The following is a 22,863-nucleotide window of genomic DNA, read 5'->3' on the forward strand; positions in this document are numbered from 1 at the left end:
TAAAAGCACACTGAAAACAAGGAAGTACAGGATTGTTTCTAGCGGTGCTGAACCCCTTTTCCACGTAAATCAGAACGATGGTATCCTGTATGTGAGCCGAAAGATCGACAGAGAAGAGGTGTGCGCGAAGAGCAGTACGTGTGTGATAAATGTTAAAACTGTGCTAGAAAATCCACTGGAGGTCCATTACGTAGGAGTAGATGTGCTAGATATAAATGACCATGCTCCAGTTTTTCCAGAGGAAAATAAAATACTGGAGATTTCAGAATCCGTTCTACCCGGAGCACGATTTCAGTTAAAACCTTCACGGGATCTAGACAGTGGTCAGTTTTCTGTGCAGCAGTATAAACTTAACCACAACGACCACTTCCGTTTGGAAGTGAGGGATAAAGGAGATGATGGTAAAATACCTATACTGGTTTTACAAAAAGCACTAGATAGGGAAGCAGCGCACAGTCACTCATTGGTGCTAACGGCACTAGATGGGGGGAAGCCACCAAAATCTGGAGACATGAACATTTTGGTAAATGTTTTGGATGTGAATGATAACACGCCCATTTTCTCAAAAGATCTTTATTCGGTTAAGCTCAATGAAAATGCTCCTGTAGGTACAGAAGTCATACAAGTGAATGCAACTGATCCAGATCACAGTCAGAACGGAGAGGTAGTTTACTCATTTGGCAACAGTGTGAGTAATAATGTGTTTAACCTTTTTGATATTGACCAGTTAACAGGAAAGATAACTGTAAAAGGTCTGCTAGATTATGAGCAAAAGGATAAATATGAGATTGAAATTCAGGCGTCAGATAGAGGTTTGGCTCCGTTAACTACGGAAAAGAGTGTAATTATTAAGATTGTTGATGTAAATGATAACGCACCGGAGATTGAGGTAACATCATTTTCAAGCTCAATCCCAGAAGATTCCAGACCTGGAACTACAGTAGCTCTTATCAGTGTAAATGATTTGGACTCTGGAGTCAATGGAAAAGTCATTTGTTCATTAGGTGACGATGTTCCGTTTGCATTGTCACCATCTTTACAGGACAAAATGTATTCATTAGTGACCAAATCCCCTCTGGACAGAGAGAAACAGTCACAATATGAGTTGACAATAACGGCAAACGACGCAGGTCAGCCTCCGTTATCATCTGAAAAGACAATAAGCGTTACGGTGTCAGATGTGAATGACAACAGTCCAGAGTTTTCACTCAGCCCATATACTTTCTATGTTACTGAGGGGAACAGTCCAGGAGCTTCAGTGTTTGCTGTTAAAGCCTCTGATCGTGATGAGAATGACAATGCGCGCATTTCCTATCATATTATCAGAGATGGAAGTGAAGATAATAAAGTCACTTCATTTCTAAACATAAACTCTGAAAATGGGGACATTTTAGCGCTGAAAAGTTTTGACTTTGAAACGCTGAAAACTTTTCAGTTCCAAGTTGTTGCCTCAGATTCTGGAACTCCGTCATTAAGCAACAACGTCACAGTGAACGTCTTCATTCTGGATCAGAACGACAACGCTCCAGTCATCCTGTATCCACTCAGCTCCAACGGCTCGACTAAAGGCGTGGAGGAGATTCCCCGAAACGTCAACGCAGGACACTTGGTGACTAAAGTCAGAGCCTATGACGCTGATATAGGATATAACGGTTGGTTGCTATTTTCACTGCAAGAAGTGACTGACCATAGTCTCTTTGCTTTGGACCGCTATACAGGACAGATCAGAACACTTCGCTCATTCACAGAGACAGACGAGGCTGAGCATAAACTGGTAATACTGGTCAAAGACAACGGCAACGTTTCTCTCTCAGCAACAGCTACTGTGATAGTCAAACTTGTGGAGCCCAAAGAGGCTTTTGCAGCTTCTGATGTTAAAAGTGCAGCAAAAGATGACGAGGACAGTAATATCATATTTTACCTCATGATAACTTTGGGGGCAGTTTCTGTGCTTTTTCTCATAAGCATCATCGTGCTGATTGCAATGCAGTGCTCCAAATCCACAGACTATACTTCTAAATATCTGCCAGAGACTAATTATGATGGGACACTGTGTCACAGCATCCAGTACAGATCAGGAGAGAAGCGGTACATGTTAGTTGGACCCAGAATGAGTATAGGATCTACTATAGTACCTGGGAGTCATGCAAATACTCTAGTGCTACCTGATCGGAGACGAGCATCTGAAGAGGTAAGACATTTATGTTAGAGAACGCAATAGTTTGCAGTCATATTACTTCATTCACCTTCTATAACTTCACAGAAAGGCATTTGGACCAGCCGTTATTCACTGTCCGTTTTCTTGAGATAGTATTCATATCCCGATTAGAAAATTATTTTAAAAATAAATTTAAATACTATAAATATTTTGTATAAAAATATCAGACTATTAGAATTTAAAGTTATTATCTGGAAACATCTAACGTTTTTCAGAATCTAATTATACTGTCTCTACTTAGAACCTTCTAATTAGCTAATGAGGAAAAGTGATTTTCAGATTCCTCTAAGCCTGTAAGTCAAAGTAAATAAAGATGCTCCTTTAGAATTACCTGGAAACAGCTGCAGTATTTTGACTTTCTTGCAATACACAACGAATTCGCACGGTGTCAGTGTGCTGGCAAAAGACAGACTGTATCTTGTCGTCATTGCATTAGGGTTCCACATTTTTATTATCTCCTGGGTTCCCTACAGACAGAATAAGTTGAATGGATGCTGCGATCGTTTTACAAATTTTCCGGATTTGTTACGTCTTTTGAAATAAGCATCTCATAGGTATGTGCGTGTTGGACTCTTTTCTTATGACACTGTGACTTACACCGCGAAGAGTTGGTTAATTTTGTTTTAATGATGGGACAAAGAGGATGCGACCGAACGTGGATGAAAGGACGGAGTGTTGTGTGCTTGATCGCTATGCTTCTGTGCGGTGTGGCATCGGCTCAATTAAGATATTCCATTTCTGAGGAAGTTGAAGAAGGAACTGTGGTTGGAAATGTAGCAAAAGATTTGGAATTAGAGAAAAGCACACTAAAAGGCAGGAAATACCGGATTGTAACTAGTGCCATAGATCCTCTTTTTAATGTGGATCAAAACGACGGGATCCTGTACGCGAGGAGAAAAATCGACCGGGAAGAGGTTTGCGAGCGGAGCAGTACTTGTACAATAAATCTGAAAACGGTGCTAGAAAACCCACTGGAAGTTCATTATGTTGCTATAGAAGTGGTGGATTTAAATGACCATTCTCCCACATTCCCTGAAAAAGAGACAACACTGGAGATTTTTGAGTCTGTGCTACCAGGCGTGCGAATTCCGCTGCAACCCGCACGAGATCCAGACAGTGGCCCCTTCTCTCTTCAGCAGTATAAACTTAGCTCTAATGACCACTTTCGTTTGGAAGTTAAAGACTCAGGAGACGACGGTAAAATACCTGTACTGATTGTTCAAAAATCTTTAGACAGAGAGACTGCAGGAAGCCACACGCTCATACTAACGGCCATGGACGGGGGTAAACCTCCGAAATCGGGTACTATGAATATTCTAGTCAGTGTTTTAGATGTAAATGATAATGGCCCCATTTTCTCTAAAGATGTTTACACAGTGATGCTTCATGAAAATGCTCCGGTAGATACAACAGTCATTCAGGTAAACGCAACAGATTTAGATGATGGACCCAACGGGGATGTGGTTTATTCGTTTAGCAATGGCGTGAATCGTAAATTCTTTAAGCTTTTTGATATTAATCAGAAAACAGGTGAGATCATTGTAAAAGGGTTAATAGACTATGAGGAGAGAGACAGATACGAAATTGAAATTCAGGCATCAGACAAAGGCCTGCCTCCAATGGCTACACAAAAAAGCGTGATTATTAAGATAGTTGATGTGAATGATAACGCACCTGATATAGAGGTTACATCATTTTCCAGCTCTATCCCAGAAGATTCCAGACCTGGAACTACAGTAGCGCTTATCAGTGTAAATGATTTGGACTCTGGAGTGAATGGAAAGGTTATTTGTAGTGTAATTGATGATGTCCCTTTTGTTTTATCACCATCTTTACAGGACAAAATGTATTCATTAGTAACCAAGACAACTCTAGACAGAGAGAAACAGTCACAATATATAATAACAGTAGTTGCAAAAGACGGTGGCCAACCATCGCTATCATCTGAAAACACAATAAATGTTACGGTGTCCGATGTGAATGACAACCGTCCAGAGTTTTCACTCAGCCCATATACTTTCTATGTTACTGAAGGGAACAGTCCAGGAGCTTCAGTGTTTTCTGTTAAAGCCTCTGATCGTGATGAGAATGACAATGCGCGCATTTCCTATCATATTATCAGAGATGGAAGTGAAGATAATAAAGTCACTTCATTTCTAAACATAAACACTGATAATGGCGAAATTTTAGCGCTGAAAAGTTTTGACTTTGAAACACTGAAAACTTTCCAGTTCCAAGTTGTTGCCTCAGACTCTGGAACTCCGTCATTAAGCAACAACGTCACAGTCAACGTCTTCATTCTGGATCAGAACGACAACGCTCCAGTCATCCTGTATCCACTCAGCTCCAACGGCTCGACTAAAGGCGTGGAGGAGATTCCCCGAAACGTCAACGCAGGACACTTGGTGACTAAAGTCAGAGCCTATGACGCTGATATAGGATATAACGGTTGGTTGCTATTTTCACTGCAAGAAGTGACTGACCATAGTCTCTTTGCTTTGGACCGCTATACAGGACAGATCAGAACACTTCGCTCATTCACAGAGACAGACGACGCTGAGCATAAACTGCTCATACTGGTCAAAGACAACGGCAACTTTTCTCTCTCAGCAACAGCTACTGTGATTGTCAAACTTGTGGAGCCCAAAGAGGCTTTTGCAGCTTCTGATGTTAAAAGTGCAGCAAAAGATGATGAGGACAGTAATGTCATATTTTACCTCATGATAACTTTGGGCGCAGTTTCTGTGCTTTTTCTCGTCAGCATCATCGTGCTGATTGCGATGCAGTGCTCCAAATCTACAGACTATACTTCTAAATATTTGCCAGAGACTAATTATGATGGGACACTGTGTCACAGCATCCAGTACAGATCGGGAGAGAAGCGGTACATGCTAGTTGGACCCAGAATGAGTATAGGATCTACCATAGTTCCGGGTAGCCATGCAAATACTCTAGTGCTACCTGATAGGAGACGCACATCTGAAGAGGTAAGAAAGACTTTATTTAAACAGTTGTTTTGAGAGTAGTTCACAATTCTCAGACACTCCAAAAAATACTGACTCAACATATTTAGAGCTTTATTTCCGTTGATATAAATATGTTCAAAGTGCTGCGATAAACTTTCTCTTTATAACAGCTGAATAGAAACAGAACATAAATTTGTCGTGTGTATTCATCACCCAAACTAGCTGTGTGTGTGTTAATGAGATCGTTGTTGTATGTGTTTGCTAACAAGTAACGAGGTGATCTGTTAAAATCATAAATTAAACTACAGTTAGTGTGCTGTGGTTTAATGTTAATTTTTATCCCTTTTGCCTTTGAAACTGAAAATATCTAATCAATCAGAAACAGACAACCTTTCGACTGAACATGAAAGATTTAATTTTAAAAATTCAAGAAAACAATAATTGCTTTTCAGAACTAGAACACCTGAAACATTTCTTTGGTAGTTTTCCCACTTTAGAGGCCCTTGACAAAACTGTAGCAGATTTCAAGGAATTGCAGGGAACTGAATTGTATCACTGAAGTTACTGGGTGTTCTATATTTTCCAAATGAGGAAGCCACAGTGATGACCTTTTAGAATGATGGGCGTGCTCAGAGCAAATTATGGCGCAATTTCTGACGTTTAAAAGTCATTATCGATAATGACACCGTGTTTTAATACATATAATGCTGTCTTATTGTCGTTGGATAGTTAAATCTATAACGCGCATGTTTATTTAATTCCCATAACATTTATGTGTGCTGAAAGTGTATCAGACTTTGTCGGTGTGCGTCTGCCTGTGGTCGGTAGTGTTGCTGTCCGTAGTGCTGAAAGTTGTTTCAGTTCTACAAGCCTTTTTATTAGAAATAATACAGAAATAACTCATATAGATTTCCAAAGAAGGAACCTTACAAATCATCGATAATATATCTTATTCTTAGCAGAACGCTGTTTTGTTTCCTGCAGTTGCCAAATAGTTTTGTTGCTTGAATTTAGTTGATTTTATTTCATTTCTTAGGTTCACGGTGCTGCAATAACGTCATATATCGCATGGTGTCGGTGTAATTACAAATGTTTTCGTCTTTTTGTCGTCACCAGCTGGTCCAGCCCTGTATTTTGGCATTTCGTGCAACGAGCTTAAATAAGAAATCAGCTGCTTGTCGTTCTCGGTGGTGTGCACAGATAGGTTTAATTTATGGAGAGCAGGTTAAAAAGGAACCCTGCTGCACTTTATGTGTAAACGACACAATAATTGATCCTGAAGTCGTAATTTTATTCTGCACATAATGGAACAAAGAGGACGGCGGACGTGGATCGAGCGATGGAGATGCATAGTCTATGCGGTGGCATTGGTGATGTTTGGGAGCGAAGCCTCGGCTCAGATCAGATATTCCATCTCTGAAGAGGTTAAAGAAGGAAGTGTTGTTGGAAACATTGCGAAAGACGCGGGGATTGATAAGGTTACGCTGAAGGAAAGAAAGTACCGCATTGTTGGCAGTTCAAAGGAACCCCTTTTTCATTTGAATCAAGACGACGGTGTTCTGTATGTGAGCAGGAAAGTGGACAGGGAAGAGATTTGCGAACGAAGACTCGATTGTGTAATAAACCTTAAAACAGTGCTAGAAAATCCTCTGGAAATCCATTATGTGACCGTAGAGGTGGTGGATATAAACGACCACTCCCCCATCTTTCCAGAGAAAGAGAAACGACTTGAAATATTTGAATCAACGATACCGGGTGCAAGATTTCAGCTGCAACCTGCACGAGACCCAGACGGTAGCCAGTTCTCTGTTCACCAGTATAAACTAAGTCACAGTGATCACTTTCGTTTGGAGTTAAAAGATAGAGATGATGGTAAAATGCCATTTCTAGTTTTACAGAAGCAGTTAGATAGAGAGGCTGCGAGAGAGCACACGCTTCTCCTTACCGCTATTGATGGGGGGAGACCGCCAAAGTCTGGGACAACGCAAATACTGATTGAGGTACTTGATGTTAACGACAATGCACCTGTTTTTACACAAGATGTATACTCTGCTACGCTGAATGAAAACGCAGCCCCCGGCACGCTAGTCATTCGGGTGAATGCCACAGATTTAGATGAAGGAGCAAACGGTAAAATTGTTTACTCTTTTGGTAAGGAAGTAGAAATCAAACTGCAAAAACGGTTTTATATAGACTCGAGCACAGGGGAAATTAAAGTGACTGGTGAAATTGATTACGAAGAAAATGAACGCTATGAAATTGATATAAGAGCGTCTGATGAGGGGACAATCCCTTTATCAACAGACAAAAGTGTGATAATAAAGGTAATCGACCTGAACGATAACCCACCCGAGATTGAAGTCACGTCATTTTCTAAGTCAGTTCCCGAAGACTGTAGGATTGGAACAACAGTAGCTTTGATCAGCGTGAATGATTTAGATTCAGGTCCCAGTGGGAAAGTCTCCTGTTTCATACCTGAGGATGTTCCTTTTGCTATATCGCCATCCCTCCAAGATAATATGTACGCCATAGTGACCAAGTCACTGCTGGACAGAGAAGAAAGGTATTTTTATGAACTTACAGTTGTTGCAAAGGATGCTGGTGTTCCATCACTCTTAAGTGAAAAGACAATAACTGTGGCGATATCAGACGTGAACGACAACAGGCCTCAGTTTTCAGTCAGTCCTTACATATTTTACATCACTGAAAATAACGATTTAGGTGCACAATTATTTTCAGTAAAGGCGTCCGATTGTGATGATAGTGATAATGCGCGTATTTCATATCACGTTTATCGGGACAACAGCGAAGGCAGTATGGCATTGTTTTTAAATATTAACTCGGAAAGTGGAGATGTTACGGCGCTGAAAAGTTTTGACTTTGAAACGCTGAAAACTTTCCAGTTCCAAATTGTTGCCTCAGATTCTGGAACTCCGTCACTAAGCAACAATGTCACAGTCAACGTCTTCATCCTGGATCAGAACGACAACGCTCCAGTCATCCTGTATCCACTCAGCTCCAATGGTTCTGCTCAAGGTGTGGAGGAGATTCCCCGAAACGTCAACGCAGGACACTTGGTGACTAAAGTCAGAGCCTATGACGCTGATATAGGATATAACGGTTGGTTGCTTTTTTCACTGCAAGAAGTAACTGACCACAGTCTCTTTGCTTTGGACCGCTATACAGGACAGATCAGAACACTTCGCTCATTCACAGAGACAGACGACGCTGAGCATAAACTGGTAATACTGGTCAAAGACAACGGCAACGTTTCTCTCTCAGCAACAGCTACTGTGATTGTCAAACTTGTGGAGCCCAAAGAGGCTTTTGCGGCTTCTGATGTTAAAAGTGCAGCAAAAGATGATGAGGACGACAATAACGTGATATTTTACCTCATGATAACTTTGGGCGCAGTTTCTGTACTTTTTCTCGTCAGCATCATCGTGCTGATTGCAATGCAGTGCTCCAAATCCACAGACTATACTTCTAAATATCTACCAGAGACTAATTATGATGGGACACTGTGTCACAGCATCCAGTACAGATCAGGAGAGAAGCGGTACATGCTAGTTGGACCCAGAATGAGTATAGGATCTACTATAGTTCCGGGTAGCCATGCAAATACACTTGTGCTTCCAGATAGGAGATGCACATCTGAAGAGGTAAGAAAGGCTTTATTTTAACAGGATTTTTTTTTTTTTTTGAGTAGTTCACAATTCTCAGACACTCCAAATACTGACTCTACATATTTAGAGTTTGAATTCGGTTGATATAAATATGTTCAAAGTGCTGCGTTAAACTTTTTCTTTATAACAGCTGAATAGAAATAGAACACAAATGTGTAGTGTATATTCATCACACAAACTGATGAGTATGAGTATCCTATGAGTATAGGATCTACCATGCAAATACACTAATGCTACCTGATCGGAGAGGGACATCCGAAGAGGTAAGAATGTCTCTCTTAATTTGAATATCTCATGAAGTAAAATTAACATTAATATGTTTTTGGAGGAGTTTGAACGAGATGATTTTGTTCATGTTGAAATGATGTCGAGTGCACTTTTCCCGTGTTTTGCTTGACCCCTCGACACGAAGTTGAAGCTTTTAAACACTATTTTTATTATCTCCATTGTAACGTCAGCTCGCATGGTGTCACTGTTTGTGAAAATTAACGACTCCCGACTGTACGTCTTCTACGTCAGCAGTTTTGCGCTACAGTATTTCTCGACAGGGTGCACTTGCGCTTTGGGGGGCAATGGCTTTAAATCTTTGATACCCTCGGAAACATCATGTTTCGGAATCCTGGAATATTTGGTTTTCATCAGCTCCAGTGTTTCGGTGTAAATTCATATTTCAATGTTTAACCGTCCTGTTCCTATTATTTTACTTATTCTGTGAATTCGCCATGGCAAGACGGGGATGCGGAGTATTGTTGGAGCGCCTGGTCGTCTTTATTGTTTCGTTGGCTCTCACTATGAATTCTTCTTCCGCACAGCTGCGATACTCTATTCCCGAAGAGCTAACGGTGGGTTCTGTTGTTGGAAATATCGCTAAAGATTTAGGGATGGATCACAGTGCTTTGCATGCTAGAGGATTTCGCATCGTTTCTGGATCGACTGAACCCCTGTTTCAACTCAACAGCAACGGCATAGTACACGTTAACAGAAAAATAGACCGAGAAGAGGTGTGTGAACGGATAACCACCTGTATTCTCAACATAAAGACTGTGCTGGAGAATCCCTTAGAGGTCCACTACGTTGGCATTGAGGTTTTAGATGTAAATGACCACTCTCCCATCTTCACGGACAACCAGACGCATTTAGAGATATCCGAATCTGCTTTACCTGGGGCGCGATTTCAGCTACAAGGCGCCCGTGATCCAGACAGCGAGATGTTTTCTATTCAACAATATAAGCTCAGTCAAAATGACCATTTTCGTTTGGAGGTTAAGGATAGAGAAGAGGATGGCAAAATTCCTGTTTTGTTTTTACATAAAGCGCTGGACAAAGAGGCTGCGCGAAGTCACAGATTGCTTCTGACAGCAGTTGATGGAGGAAAGCCCGCTAGATCAGGGACGATGGAAATTATTGTTAATGTTCTGGATGTGAATGATAATATGCCAGTTTTTGCCAGAGACTCATACACTGCTGAACTTGATGAAAATTCACCAATTGGCACAACTATCGTACAAGTAAATGCCACAGATTTAGATGATGGTTTAAATGGGGAGGTGGTTTATTCATTTGGGAATAATGCAAATAAGAAATTACGTGAAATTTTTGAAGTCGATAGTAATACAGGTGAAATTATTGTGAAAGGGCCCATAGACTATGAAGAAAAAGACCGATATCAAATTGATATTAAAGCTTCTGATAAAGGGCAAGTCCCCCTGGCAACAGAAAAAAGTGTTAAAATAACTATTGTGGACTTAAATGACAACACACCTGAAATTGAGGTGACATCCCTTTCAAGTGCAGTCCCTGAGGACTCCAAACCAGGAAGGACAGTAGCACTGATAAGTGTGAATGATAAAGATTCAGGAGTAAATGGAAAGGTGATGTGTTCTGTAAGTGAAGGTGTACCTTTCATATTAACGCCTTCATTACAAGAAAATATGTACTCTTTAGTCACCAAGTCAATGCTGGATAGAGAACAGCAACCCAAGTATGACATAAGAATTGTTGCAAAAGATGCTGGTAACCCGCCACTGTCATCTCACAGGATAATAAGTGTGATAATATCAGATGTGAATGACAACAGTCCAGAGTTTTCAACAAACCCATACATGTTTTATGTGACTGAAAACAATGCTGCTGGAGGATCTTTATTTTCTGTCAGTGCTCATGACTGTGATGAGGGTGATAACGCCCATATATCATATAATATTATGAGGAATGCTGATGAAAAATTGACATCATTTCTAAGTATAAACCCTGAAAATGGAGAAATTGTGGCACTGAAAAGTTTTGATTTTGAAACAATGAAAACTTTCCAGTTCCAAGTTGTTGCCTCAGATTCTGGAACTCCATCACTAAGCAACAACGTCACAGTCAACGTCTTCATCCTGGATCAGAACGACAACGCTCCAGTCATCCTGTACCCACTCAGCTCCAACGGCTCTGCTCAAGGTGTGGAGGAGATTCCCCGAAATGTCAACGCAGGACACTTGGTGACTAAAGTCAGAGCCTATGACGCTGATATAGGATATAACGGCTGGTTGCTCTTTTCACTGCAGGAAGTTACTGACCATAGTCTCTTTGCTTTGGACCGCTATACAGGACAGATCAGAACACTTCGCTCATTCACAGAGACAGACGACGCTGAGCATAAACTGGTAATACTGGTCAAAGACAACGGCAACGTTTCTCTCTCAGCAACAGCTACTGTGATTGTCAAACTTGTGGAGCCCAAAGAGGCTTTTGCAGCTTCTGATGTTAAAGGTGCAGCAAAAGATGATGAGGACAGTAATGTCATATTTTACCTCATGATAACTTTGGGCGCAGTTTCTGTGCTTTTTCTCGTCAGCATCATCGTGCTGATTGCAATGCAGTGCTCCAAATCCACAGACTATACTTCCAAATATCTGCCAGAGACTAATTATGATGGGACACTGTGTCACAGCATCCAGTACAGATCAGGAGAGAAGCGGTACATGCTAGTTGGACCCAGAATGAGCATAGGATCTACTATAGTTCCGGGCAGTCATGCAAATACACTTGTGCTTCCAGATAGGAGATGCACATCTGAAGAGGTAAGAAAGACAATTTTATTTCTAGGCAGTTATGCTATAATTTTAATCAGAAATAAGAAGCTGATCCTACAAAATAATCTACTCAACAGGAACCGTCAAGAAGCATAAAAAAATATTCACTGTGTGAAATAAGTAGGCTGTGTGTTGATAAAACGCCTTACATGTGGTTTTCTGGTTAGCTCTCACACAGTCCAAACTTCTAATTCATAAGCAAATTGAACTGTTGCTTCTATGCCGTGTCTATACCATAATATGGTGCTCTGCTTTTGAAGTTTAAAATTATTTATAATACTAATATCACCCAAATATCCAGTCAGACACTTATTGTGGTTTGCATGTATTTATGTCTGAGTCTGAATGAAAAACTGTGAGCTTTGCGCTGTATACGCTTGGTTTTTTTTTTTTCATCTTTAATTGCATCTATATATCCTTCCTGTCTATGAGGTTTCTTACATGGGCTTAAAGCAACTGAATGACTGGCTATGAGATTTCTTGTGGTTTGTGCTTGCTGATGCTGTTGAGGTGATTCAATGGGCCATGAATGGCTGGAGCTAAGACAGAGAAGAGCAGAGAGTGCCTGAGGCGGGTGTGCAGTGCATCACAATGTGCAGCAAGTCAGGTGGGGTTGTTTCAGCAGGGATGTGAATTCATTCCAGGAGTGAAAAACAAGCAATATAATTTTACTATTTTTTTATTTGATTGGTTTGTTGTGCTTTGGAATTGAGAAATACTGATGTAGAAGACTGTATATTTAGCACACTGCACACAAGCTTCAGAGTGCATGATCCCCTTTGACTTACTGAAAATAGGTCACATTCTATGACATGTGCGAAGGTCTGCAAGCTAGAGTCTGAGAGGTGATTCTCTATCGAATATTGTGTGTTGCCCATAGCAACACACTGGGAGATCCACCTCTCAGACTCTACTGGTTTCCACAGACTAGCATGCACTCAACGGTCTTAGCAACAGCAGTGGAAGAGGATGAACGAGGGAGGGATGGAGAAAGCAGTAGAGTAGGGGGAGGGGATGTGGCTTTTGTACAGCTCATCTATAGAAACCTCACAATATTTGATAAGAATTGGTTTATGTCTATATAAACTCGTGGATTATAATATCACATTCAGCACTGTAAATTAGAAAGAACATGCTGCAGATAGTAAAGGAATAGCAAAGGCAGGAATATTCTAGCTTTTAATTAGATATTTTATAGTATGGAGGATAATCTATTCACCCAAAAAACTGGGTCAACGTTAGATTCCCTACACAGGAAACTGACAGAAAAAAAGCACATTTTAAATTATAAACATATATGTCTGTGCTGAAAACTGGTGCTGTATGAGAAGCTACTGAGCAGCATGTGAAATAAAGCAGCAAGCTAAAGCTTGAATACAGGAAGGTAAAGGATCGGTTCAGATTCAGAGTAAGAGAGGCTGGCCACACTTTCTCTGCAGTTCATCTGTCCAGATTTATTTAGCTCTGCTAGCAATAACTGCCCCTCTGAGCGTATGTGTGCATGAATGAATATTTTATATGCACGTGTCCATGCGTGAGTGTGAGAGAGATAGAAATCAGGCTTTGTGTGTGTGTTGCAGCACAGCAGCAATGCTAAGCTGTGCCTGGACAGCAGATGCCCAGAAAAGATGTGATTAAAAATGAGAGCATCTCATTAAAACTAATAAGTGCTTGGAAATGTCATTGCATCACAGACTGTGAGCTGATTGCAAGTCTTTTAAAGAATTATAGTGTATTTTTATTTATTTTATTCCTGCGCCATCATAGTTTGTTTTTTAATAGTTAGGAAAAAAAACAGATGGTAAGAGGAGTGGATGAGCTGTAATTACTTTAATGCAAGCACATGGGATGCACCTTTGTTGTACAGTAAATAAACAATTTTTAATATGTATATTACTATTGCAAAAACAGATGAAAAAATGACTCCTGCATTTGAAACTTGCTGATCTTAATTTAGTTTGATGTAAGAAGACGTAAACTGTTTACAGTTTTCATTCTGTATGCTCTCCTCTGTGGGGGTGTGGCTGCTTGCTCCAGTGGCTTTGTCTGTTTGCTTGGCTGGCTCAGCAGATCTCTGCAACTGTGTTTGCATGCGGTATGTCTACACAAAATGTTATCTACAGTGCAGTTACCTAAGTGTGTCTGTATACATTGCTTTTATTGAATAGGTGACAGCACGTTCCTCATTAAACTGCATTCATTGCAGTTTGGGAATGTTATAAGAAGCCAATCATGTACAACAGTAGTGTGTAGTCATTTCAGCAACTTTCCTCCTATTTACCTTTCTTTTTGTGTCTTTTCTTCTAAAGTAACACATAAAATGCTGACAGCTAAACACACTCATATCATGCTTCACTCTACTTGCCTTTGCGTTTTAACTTATTCTGCACCTAATCTTCTGCAGCTAATCCCTCTCTCAAATTTTATGAAAAATAACCTGCATTCTTTTTTTTTCACTGTCAATTTGCTGTAAGTTTTGTTTTCTGCTTTTATAGCAATGAGTGTTCCATCAGTATACTACTCCATGCAGTGCTCACTGTTCTGCCTCTGCTCTGAGGACTGCTTATCCTTCCTCTTTTTTTGCAGCTTCTCTCTCTCTCCCTCTCTCACTCTCTCCCCTTTCATACTGATTTTGCTCTCAGTAGTTCCCTTCCCCCTTCCCACTCTTGGCCTCCTTTTCCCACTTCCTTGTTTCTGTTCTTCCTCTTCTCCTTCATATGGTGCACTTCTTTATTTCCCGGGTGATATTTGACTTGCTTTCTGCAATCTTTCTCTGGTTATGCCACATGCTCTTAAGCTGTGTGCTGCTGTGCCTCATGCCTGTAGGGTCATAGCAGTGGATGCTGAATGTGCTGTTGTATGTCAGTAGGGCACATTCTCCCTTATTGCTCCAGCTTTGTATGAAGACGCCGCCACTCACATTGAGGTCAGCAGCAGTGATGGTAATCTAATTTTGGACACATAGTGCAGTACAGCAAAAACAGCTACCATCATCATGTTCACACTTTACACATGCACACTTGTCCCCATAGATGCACATGCAATATCACATCACTGATATCACCTACTGTGTCTAATCCTCTTTATTCAAAGGCACTTTCACAGATAAACTGACTGGTGTGTGTGTGTGTGTGTGTGTGTGTGTGTGTGTGTGTGTGTGTGTGTGTGTGTGTGTGTGTGTGTGTGTGTGTGTGTGTGGGTGGGGGGGGGGGGGGGGGTAGAAACTTAGTGAGTTTCCTTCCAAGTAAGCTTTCATGTTCTTTATTAACTTCCGACTTTTCTCAGATGCTGCTGTTGTGGAAAGTCCTACAGCACACAATTCTTTCTTAATAACAGCCTTTATTACAGAACGGCAAGGTGTGAGTCTTCACCAAGTGCCGTTACACTACTTGAGTGTTATACCCCAAAATGGAAAGGGGGGACAAAACATGATCACAAATGTTTGTTTGTTCAGGAAAGAAGAAGGCATGCACAATTTTAACTTTGCTAAAACTGAATTGTGAAGTTGAGTAATGATAAATGTATTTTATGTTTAGCAAAAACTTAGGTAACTGGAACTGTATTTAAAAATAATCAGGTTAACTTGTGACAACTTCAGCCTTTTAAACTGATCAAATGCATCTAATATTTTTTGTTTAATTAGACTTTTCTTGAACTAGTGCACAAAACTCTGCAACAATACCTAAAATACAATACAAAAAATAACTTCCATGCTTGTTTATATTTTATGATGAGCATACTAAGTAGATTCACATTGTTATTGAACTTTTTTTTTCTTTCACTGGACATTGATTTTTATTTTTAAGGTGCAATCACTTACTGTTGATTGGGGATTTGCTTTTCACTGCAGAAAAACTGATGTGGCTCAGTGGAAGAATTCAAGGAACACATTGACTTTGACAGTCTGGTTTTTATTAGTGTTGAACTGAAGCACGTGATTTGTAGATGTTTCCAGACAAGTTGTCTGAGCTGCTATTTACTACGTATCTCTGCTATGAGTGCTTGTGTTCATATCTGTACTTCCTCTTAGTAAACATTTAGGCAATATGGTGCTGGTTAATCAGGAGCTTAATGTCAATATCAACAAGCATTGCAGCAATGCATCTTTTAGTGTTCTTAGTAAATAATCTGTTTGTTGACCTCTGTGTGCTGCACTTTGAACAGAGTTTCAGAGAAGGGCTGAACGAAGATGTGTTTTGTGTCAAGATGTTTTTATGTCAAGTTAAACTCAACTATTTAACTTTACCTTTGAGTCTTGTATATTCAATTTTAAAATTTCCACTTCGTATGTTTAATGCATGACACTCACTGCAGTTTCAACCACATGAACCACTCGCACAGTACAGAAAATGCCCTTATTTGATTAAGCTCATTTAATAAACACAATAAATCAACTAGAAACATGACAAGAAGATGACCTGGATTTTTTCAGTTGCTTCTGGACAAACAGGGCAAAAATAGAAGTCAATGGGATAAAAATGTAATTGCAGGCTGCACTCACATCTGTGGGGCAACACTGCTTGGCATAGCTCCTTTAGCTCTTGTCATTTGCACTAGGACATGACTGATTTAGAGCCATGTGTAGCTTTAATGTCAGATGGCAAAAGCGAGGCAGTACTCGTCAGTATTTGGGTCAAACTTTCTTTAGTGTTGATAAAGATACAACTAGAATTTATCGGGTGTCCAGCAAAATTTGACACAGCAAATCATAAAGAATAATAGCAAAAAGAAAAAAAAACCTACATAATTCCTGTCTTTTATTTTTACTGTTTGAAAAGGTCTGACCCTTTGCTATCTCTACCACTTGGTTATATAAGCCATCAATTTCATTATCTCTCAGTCCATTGACTCATGAGTCCCATAGATTGGTCCTTGCTACTCTTATTTTAGAATCACTCTAGTGCAGCTGAATCAGTCCACGGAGGCCTTTCTCTGGAGCTTTAGCTGGGTCAACTTCTCTAAGCATTAAAAACATTGCACCAAAAAAAGTCATTTGCATACACTATCTCCATGTGTCCCTTTAACTCCTTGATGGATGATATGAGCCTTGCTTAGTGTACTGCATTGTGATGATTTGTTCACTGTCTTTATGTCAAGCTCTCTTTGCAATGCTTTACTTTCCTAACAATAGTCATATTAATAGTATCATAATGCTTAACAGTACTTAAGTCTAGACATATATGTCTGTGTGTTGTAATGCAGAGTGATTGGTAGCTTTGTTAAGTGCATTGAGCCATGTGCAGTGTTTACAAGTTGTTGTTTTTCCTCTTTTCCTCTTCTGAATCAACAGAGATAAGAACAGATGCTGGTCTGTGCTGCTCTTGTTTGGCATCAGTGCTCATACAGCCAGAACATCTGCTGCTGTGCTTAGGTCATCATGCCATGCCCGGAGGATTGAACTGACTGATGGGTCAGGGCAAGGATACACGCAAGACAGCCAGCCATTAAGCAGAACACTAGTAAAGACACATATGGCTTAAAAACCACTTTTAATTTATCCTGTACCAAAACCTAAAAACAGCACAATGAAGTGTCCTGAGATCTAGATTTAGGAAATAGGAATTTAGTGAATTGTGAGAGAAAGCATGAATGAGTGAGGGAAATTCAGAGTCTGCTGTTTAGATGCTGGGTGTAGCCTTGCTAAGAGGATTGCCTTCTTATCCTTGCACTGCTCACTGCGGGGTAAATGGGGTAAATGAGGTATACGGTCACAAATGACATATACTTGTCTAATTAATACCGTATTTGTTGCCACACATGGATGGAATCAAATGTTGGCCGTTAGAGGGATTGAGTCTGTAGCTGCAGGGTTCCTCTTCCCCGTGTGGCTATTCGGCCTGTCTAGTTCCCCTACTAAACATCTTGAGTGAAGTCAATGCCTTGTTTATTCTTATCTTTCTGAATGTTCCAGCCCAGCTTTCAATGTGCTAATGTTTTATTCAATGTAACCAAATCACAAGACTTTTTGTTCCTGCAGTGTATATCTGGCAAAGCTCTGTGTTGCATGTCACACCCCTCTTTCACTCTAAATGTTCTCAATCTAATTTCTTTTAAAAGAAAAGCTCTACAAGGTTTAATACAACACAAACCACACATTATCCCGTTAAAATAGGTCTTATTAGTCATATTATTAAAACTTTTCCCAAAGAAAACCAATGGGACAAAGTCAAACTAGATTGTTTATTATTTCTCTTAAAGGTTGAGACTTGAAGTTTCACATGATATGGAGGAATAGTATGTGCATGTATGCCGCAAACAAAAATACTATATATACTGTAGCATACCGCACAGCCTGGGTGGGTACAGGTATATCATACATTAATCCATGGTATCTGAAAGGATGCACAGTGTGTGTGTGTTTGTGTTTATGTATGATCACATGACACTTGACGCAGACACATGAGAAAGCCCATTTTAACAGTGATTAAAGCTACAGTGTAAAAAAGTCTCCTTGTATTCTCTGTGTTTTTAAAATGGACATTCAGCTCCTCCAGGTCATTTTTCTTAGTGTGTGATGCAGTGAGTTTTTCTGTTCAGGACGTGAGTCATCTCATCCCACATGTAGCTTTTCATTTTGCGAAGTTGGTCTGCTGGGTTTATTTCAGGATGAACCATCTGTCATAAAAAATGAATCAGGAATGTGGGCATTTAGGGTTGGTGCTAGTATTATTTTAACATGATATTAGAAAGATGATAGGCTATGACATTCCCTGTAGTCACACAGGCACACAGACAAACATACACACACACACACAGAGCTGTGTTTTTGTGTTTACATGTCTGTTCATTCCTAGACCTTTCTCTGTTTCCCACAATCAAATCTAGTAGTGTATGAATAAAACAATGACACAAGGGTGTGGAAGATGATGATGCTGTGGCTCATACCACACGCTCTCCTCCCACTGACTGCTCCCCCCCCCCCCCTTTCCCCAACCTTTGTTCTCTTGATTACTACCCCACTTTTCTCAGCCTCATGTGCTTTCCTTCTCATCTTCATCTCTCCCTCATTTCCTTGCCATTTCTTGCTCGATTCTTCAATCAGTGTATTTGTCTTCATATTTCTTCATTTCATTTCTTAAACAAAGAATCTCTTCTCCTCCTCCTCCTACGCATCCTGATTTCTTTTTGCTGATACTCTTTCTTATGCCCTCTCCTGTCGCTTTGTGCAACTGCAGGCTCACAGAAAATGGCTGACACATTTTGTAAGCTTGTTTACTCTTTCTTTTGTTATCCCCCAGTTCTCTGTTTTTTTGCTCAGCCTGGTGTTCGTTTTGGTTTGACTTGGTTGCTAACTGCTATTACAAAGCTTAGTTGAAGCTATACAATCCTTCCTTGCCGCTGAAAACATAGGTGGCCTCTTTTCTCAACTCTACCTCCTCTTTCTCAATAAACTGGAGCTATGAGCTGAGTTTGTTAGAAAACCTTTTTCTCTCTCTTCCCTATGGCTGTAGTAGGGACACGTGAAGCATAGCCAAGTCTAGTGTTGTTTTTCAAAGCCAGAGGTCCTAGAGGAAAAATAATAATAATTTTGTCTGCATATGAATCCAAAGTAACATTTTTTCAGCTTGTTGCTGTTGACTTGAGTTAAATACTTCTTATACAGGAGGATGAAGGATGGGATTACATGAACAATGTTCTTAGAATTTGCATATTGCTATTCAATTTTGTTAGATTTAAGGTAAGGATGGGTATTTTGGTTAATGTTAGGGAATATTTTGGTCATCGCATTATTTCTTCGGTTTGTTCGCGGTCTGCATAAATAATCATTATGCTGTTCACAATTACTATTTTTCCTGTTTTCAGGAAACAATACATTTAACAATAATGTGTTTCATTTATTATTTTGTGGGTCATAAACCTACAGCTATCCCTTATTTGGGGGAAATGGCTATCAGAATTTATTAATTACATTTGTTTCATGCTTTTTCATGCTTTTTGCTATTTACATTTTATCAAAATGATTGGTATAAGTGTTGTGTTCAGTCAGACATTACCTTTCTCATTATTTTGTTTTTAGTCACAAAAGCATGTCACTCATTCAGAGACTATGAGCCTAAGGGCCTTTAAAACATTAATCTCACAAACTGAGCAACAGCAGCTGTACAAGGGCTAGTGCAATAAATTTCTTATTTATATTATATTATAATTGCAGTACCACATAATTGAGACGTACCATTAGTTTCAATAAGAGTGTTACTGTGTACCTCTGCTTCAATGCTGATAGTGTGTCAAATTACGTTAAGGCTTGATGTTATAGTAGATAGTGAGATCAGGTAGAAAGGGATTTAGCAAACAGATGAACTCAGTCTTTTATGCAGACCAAAACTCACAGTAGATACTGGGCCAGATAATCTATGCATCGCATTACAGATAATGAAGTGAGAATCTGCTTAATGGGAATGAGGGGAGCAAAGTTGTGCAGAGACAAAAAAAAAAACAACGTGATACCAACATAACAAAATGTGTTTATTTTGCTTGTTAACAGACTGCTATAAATGAGGTGCTCATGATAAGGCTGGAGTGTAATTTCTCCCTAAGCCCTTTACTGCCCGATTTTTGTCACTTTGCTTTGTCCTAGAGCAGAGAACTAAAGTAATGAATTATAGTGATAATGCTTCTAATAGAATAATGATAGAAATAGACAGAAATTGTGAAATGGCATAAAAATACTCAGTACTTTGTAAGCAGTATATTAGAAACAATTCAGTGTAAACCTGCAACACATGACCTTTGTGAAAGCATCATGTTAGATCTCAACGCATTATATAAAAAGCTGTACTTTTGGCAGTTTGCCATGCCAAATGTTTAAAAGTGCCAAAATATTGCTGCTGTTGCTTTAGGTGTTTTCAGAAGAGAATTCCTATCCAAGCATTTTTTCATCTGCTATAACTGTCACTATCCCCATTTGTGTTGGATTAGGGCTTCTGTAAAGTATGTAAAGTAATAATTCTACTATGTTGGTCCTCCAATATGATTAGGTGGAATCATCTTAACGATGCCATGAAGAGCAGCTTTGAAAGACAGCAGCGCATAAAATAACCTAGGATTTCACTCAGCTTTAAATTTCAGGCTAATGGCTAGACAGCATTATTATTATTATTATTATTATTATTATTATTATTATTATTATTATTATTATTATTGCTATTATTATTATTATTATTAGTAGTAGTAGTAGTAGTAGTAGTAGTATTCATGCATCCATTCTCTTCCGCTTATCCTTGTCAGGGCTGTGGCTGGAGCCCATCCCAACTACCATGGGGGGAGAGGCAGGGTACACACTGGACAGGTCACCAATCTGTCGCAGGGCTAACACATAGAGATAGACAACCATTCCCACTCACATTCACACCTTTCGGCAATTTAGAATTACCAGTTATGTAATTCTAGCTGTCAGTAGCTGACATCCCCATCTAACCCAACCTCACTAACTGCATGTCTTTGGACGATGGGAGGAAGCCGGAGTAGCCAGAGAGAACCCGCACAAACACAGGAAGAACATGCAAACTTCAGACAGAAAGGCCCTGGCCAGGTGGTGGAATAAAACTCAGACCTTCTTGCTGTGAGGCAACAGTGCTAATCACCATGCCACCATGCTGCCACCATGTTGTTTTCTTTAATCTGTTATGTATTTGCTTTGTCCTTGACTTTAAACTTTGCATGCTTATACCCACTTAAAAAGATCTGTCCCATTGAATTATTTTTTAAAGCTGCATATATTGTATGCTAAACATATGGTATGAGAGGACTGTGAATTCAACTTTACAGTCTGTAAGAAGCTGTAGTTTGTGTTGCTGTTGGATTGTGCTGAACAATACAGAGGCATGTTGTTGATATTTAATCTGACAAAAAGGGCCTGACATATTAAAAAAACAATAGCCACATATATAAAAAAAACACAGTTTCAAAAAGGCAACTGAATTGAGTAACACTAAAGCAGAATGCCATAACAATAATGAAGGTGGCATTTATGTCAGCAGTCATGTATCAGTGAGTCTTAGACAGAAAACATGTGGGGAAACATTAAACTAGCAAGTGGCAATAGGTTTTTTCTTCCCTCACTGTTTAACACTCCTCAGCCAAAAACACACATGCATGCAAACTAACATGAACACTCAAACAATATGTGACACTTAGAGCAGATCATTTATATCCCTATCATCACACCTTAAGAAGGAACATTATTTTTGCTGCTGCACAAGTAGATGTTTAAGTTTTGATGTTAATGAGAGTGGAAATTGGTGTTTGTTATTCTCGGTAAACGGAAGTATGCTTAAACGATTTGTAGGCAAGTTATTATTTTTATAAATAGTTATCTTCATTTCTGTGGAAAGTGGAGCAACCTCACAGAACCATCTCAGTCATTTCTCAGTGTCAGATTCTCTGCAGGCCAGCGCTCTCCTCTATAATTCATTCTTTTTTTATGCTCTTCCACCGAAGCTCTGCCCTTCGAATGCGCCTCTGAATGATGCATGTTTCATGCTGCATGGCTATTAAGAACGTAAAAATAGATATTACACAAAGCTGAAATGGTGTGCAGGTGTAATGTGTGTGTAAAATATATATGACACATTTAAGTATGGATAAATTATGCCTTGCAGCTCTTTGTGTGTAAATTGTGTACAGTAGAAATGTCCGATGCTTGCCATATATTCTGCATAATCTTTACTTGTTTTGATTTGTAAATGATAGAAGAATTTCTCTGTTTTCTTCTCCCTTTTCTTTGTTTTGATATGTATCAGGCTGGATGAGATTGTGCAGGTATTGTTAGACTCAGTAGCTGACATCGGCATCTTCTTTCCCATCTGGGACAGTTGACATTTTAATTTCCGCAGGCAGAGGAAATGTGTAGTAGACACACAGCCTGTTAGTGTATCTTTAGCACTGATACAATTTTGGAAGTGTGTGACGGT

The 22,863-nt window shown here is 39.6% G+C and overlaps 1 protein-coding gene across 24 annotated transcripts in view; it reads left to right on the plus strand.

The window, feature by feature from the left end:
* LOC113037086 (protocadherin alpha-C2-like) overlaps positions 1–22,863 on the plus strand; it is a 208,368-nt gene that overhangs the window by 69,924 nt on the left and 115,581 nt on the right. Inside the window, exon 1 of one of the 24 annotated variants that reach the window (XM_080288637.1) lies at positions 2,692–5,205. The exons of 20 other annotated variants lie outside the window; for them this stretch is intronic. In XM_080288637.1, the coding sequence (XP_080144763.1) occupies positions 2,845–5,205 (2,361 nt within the window). In that variant the 5' untranslated portion in view covers positions 2,692–2,844. 3 more of the 24 variants (XM_080288656.1, XM_080288714.1, XM_026194013.2) reach the window with 3 other exon arrangements.

The sequence above is a fragment of the Astatotilapia calliptera genome, chromosome 2 (assembly GCF_964374335.1).
Source record: "Astatotilapia calliptera chromosome 2, fAstCal68.1, whole genome shotgun sequence".
NCBI classification, from domain to species: domain Eukaryota; kingdom Metazoa; phylum Chordata; class Actinopteri; order Cichliformes; family Cichlidae; genus Astatotilapia; species Astatotilapia calliptera.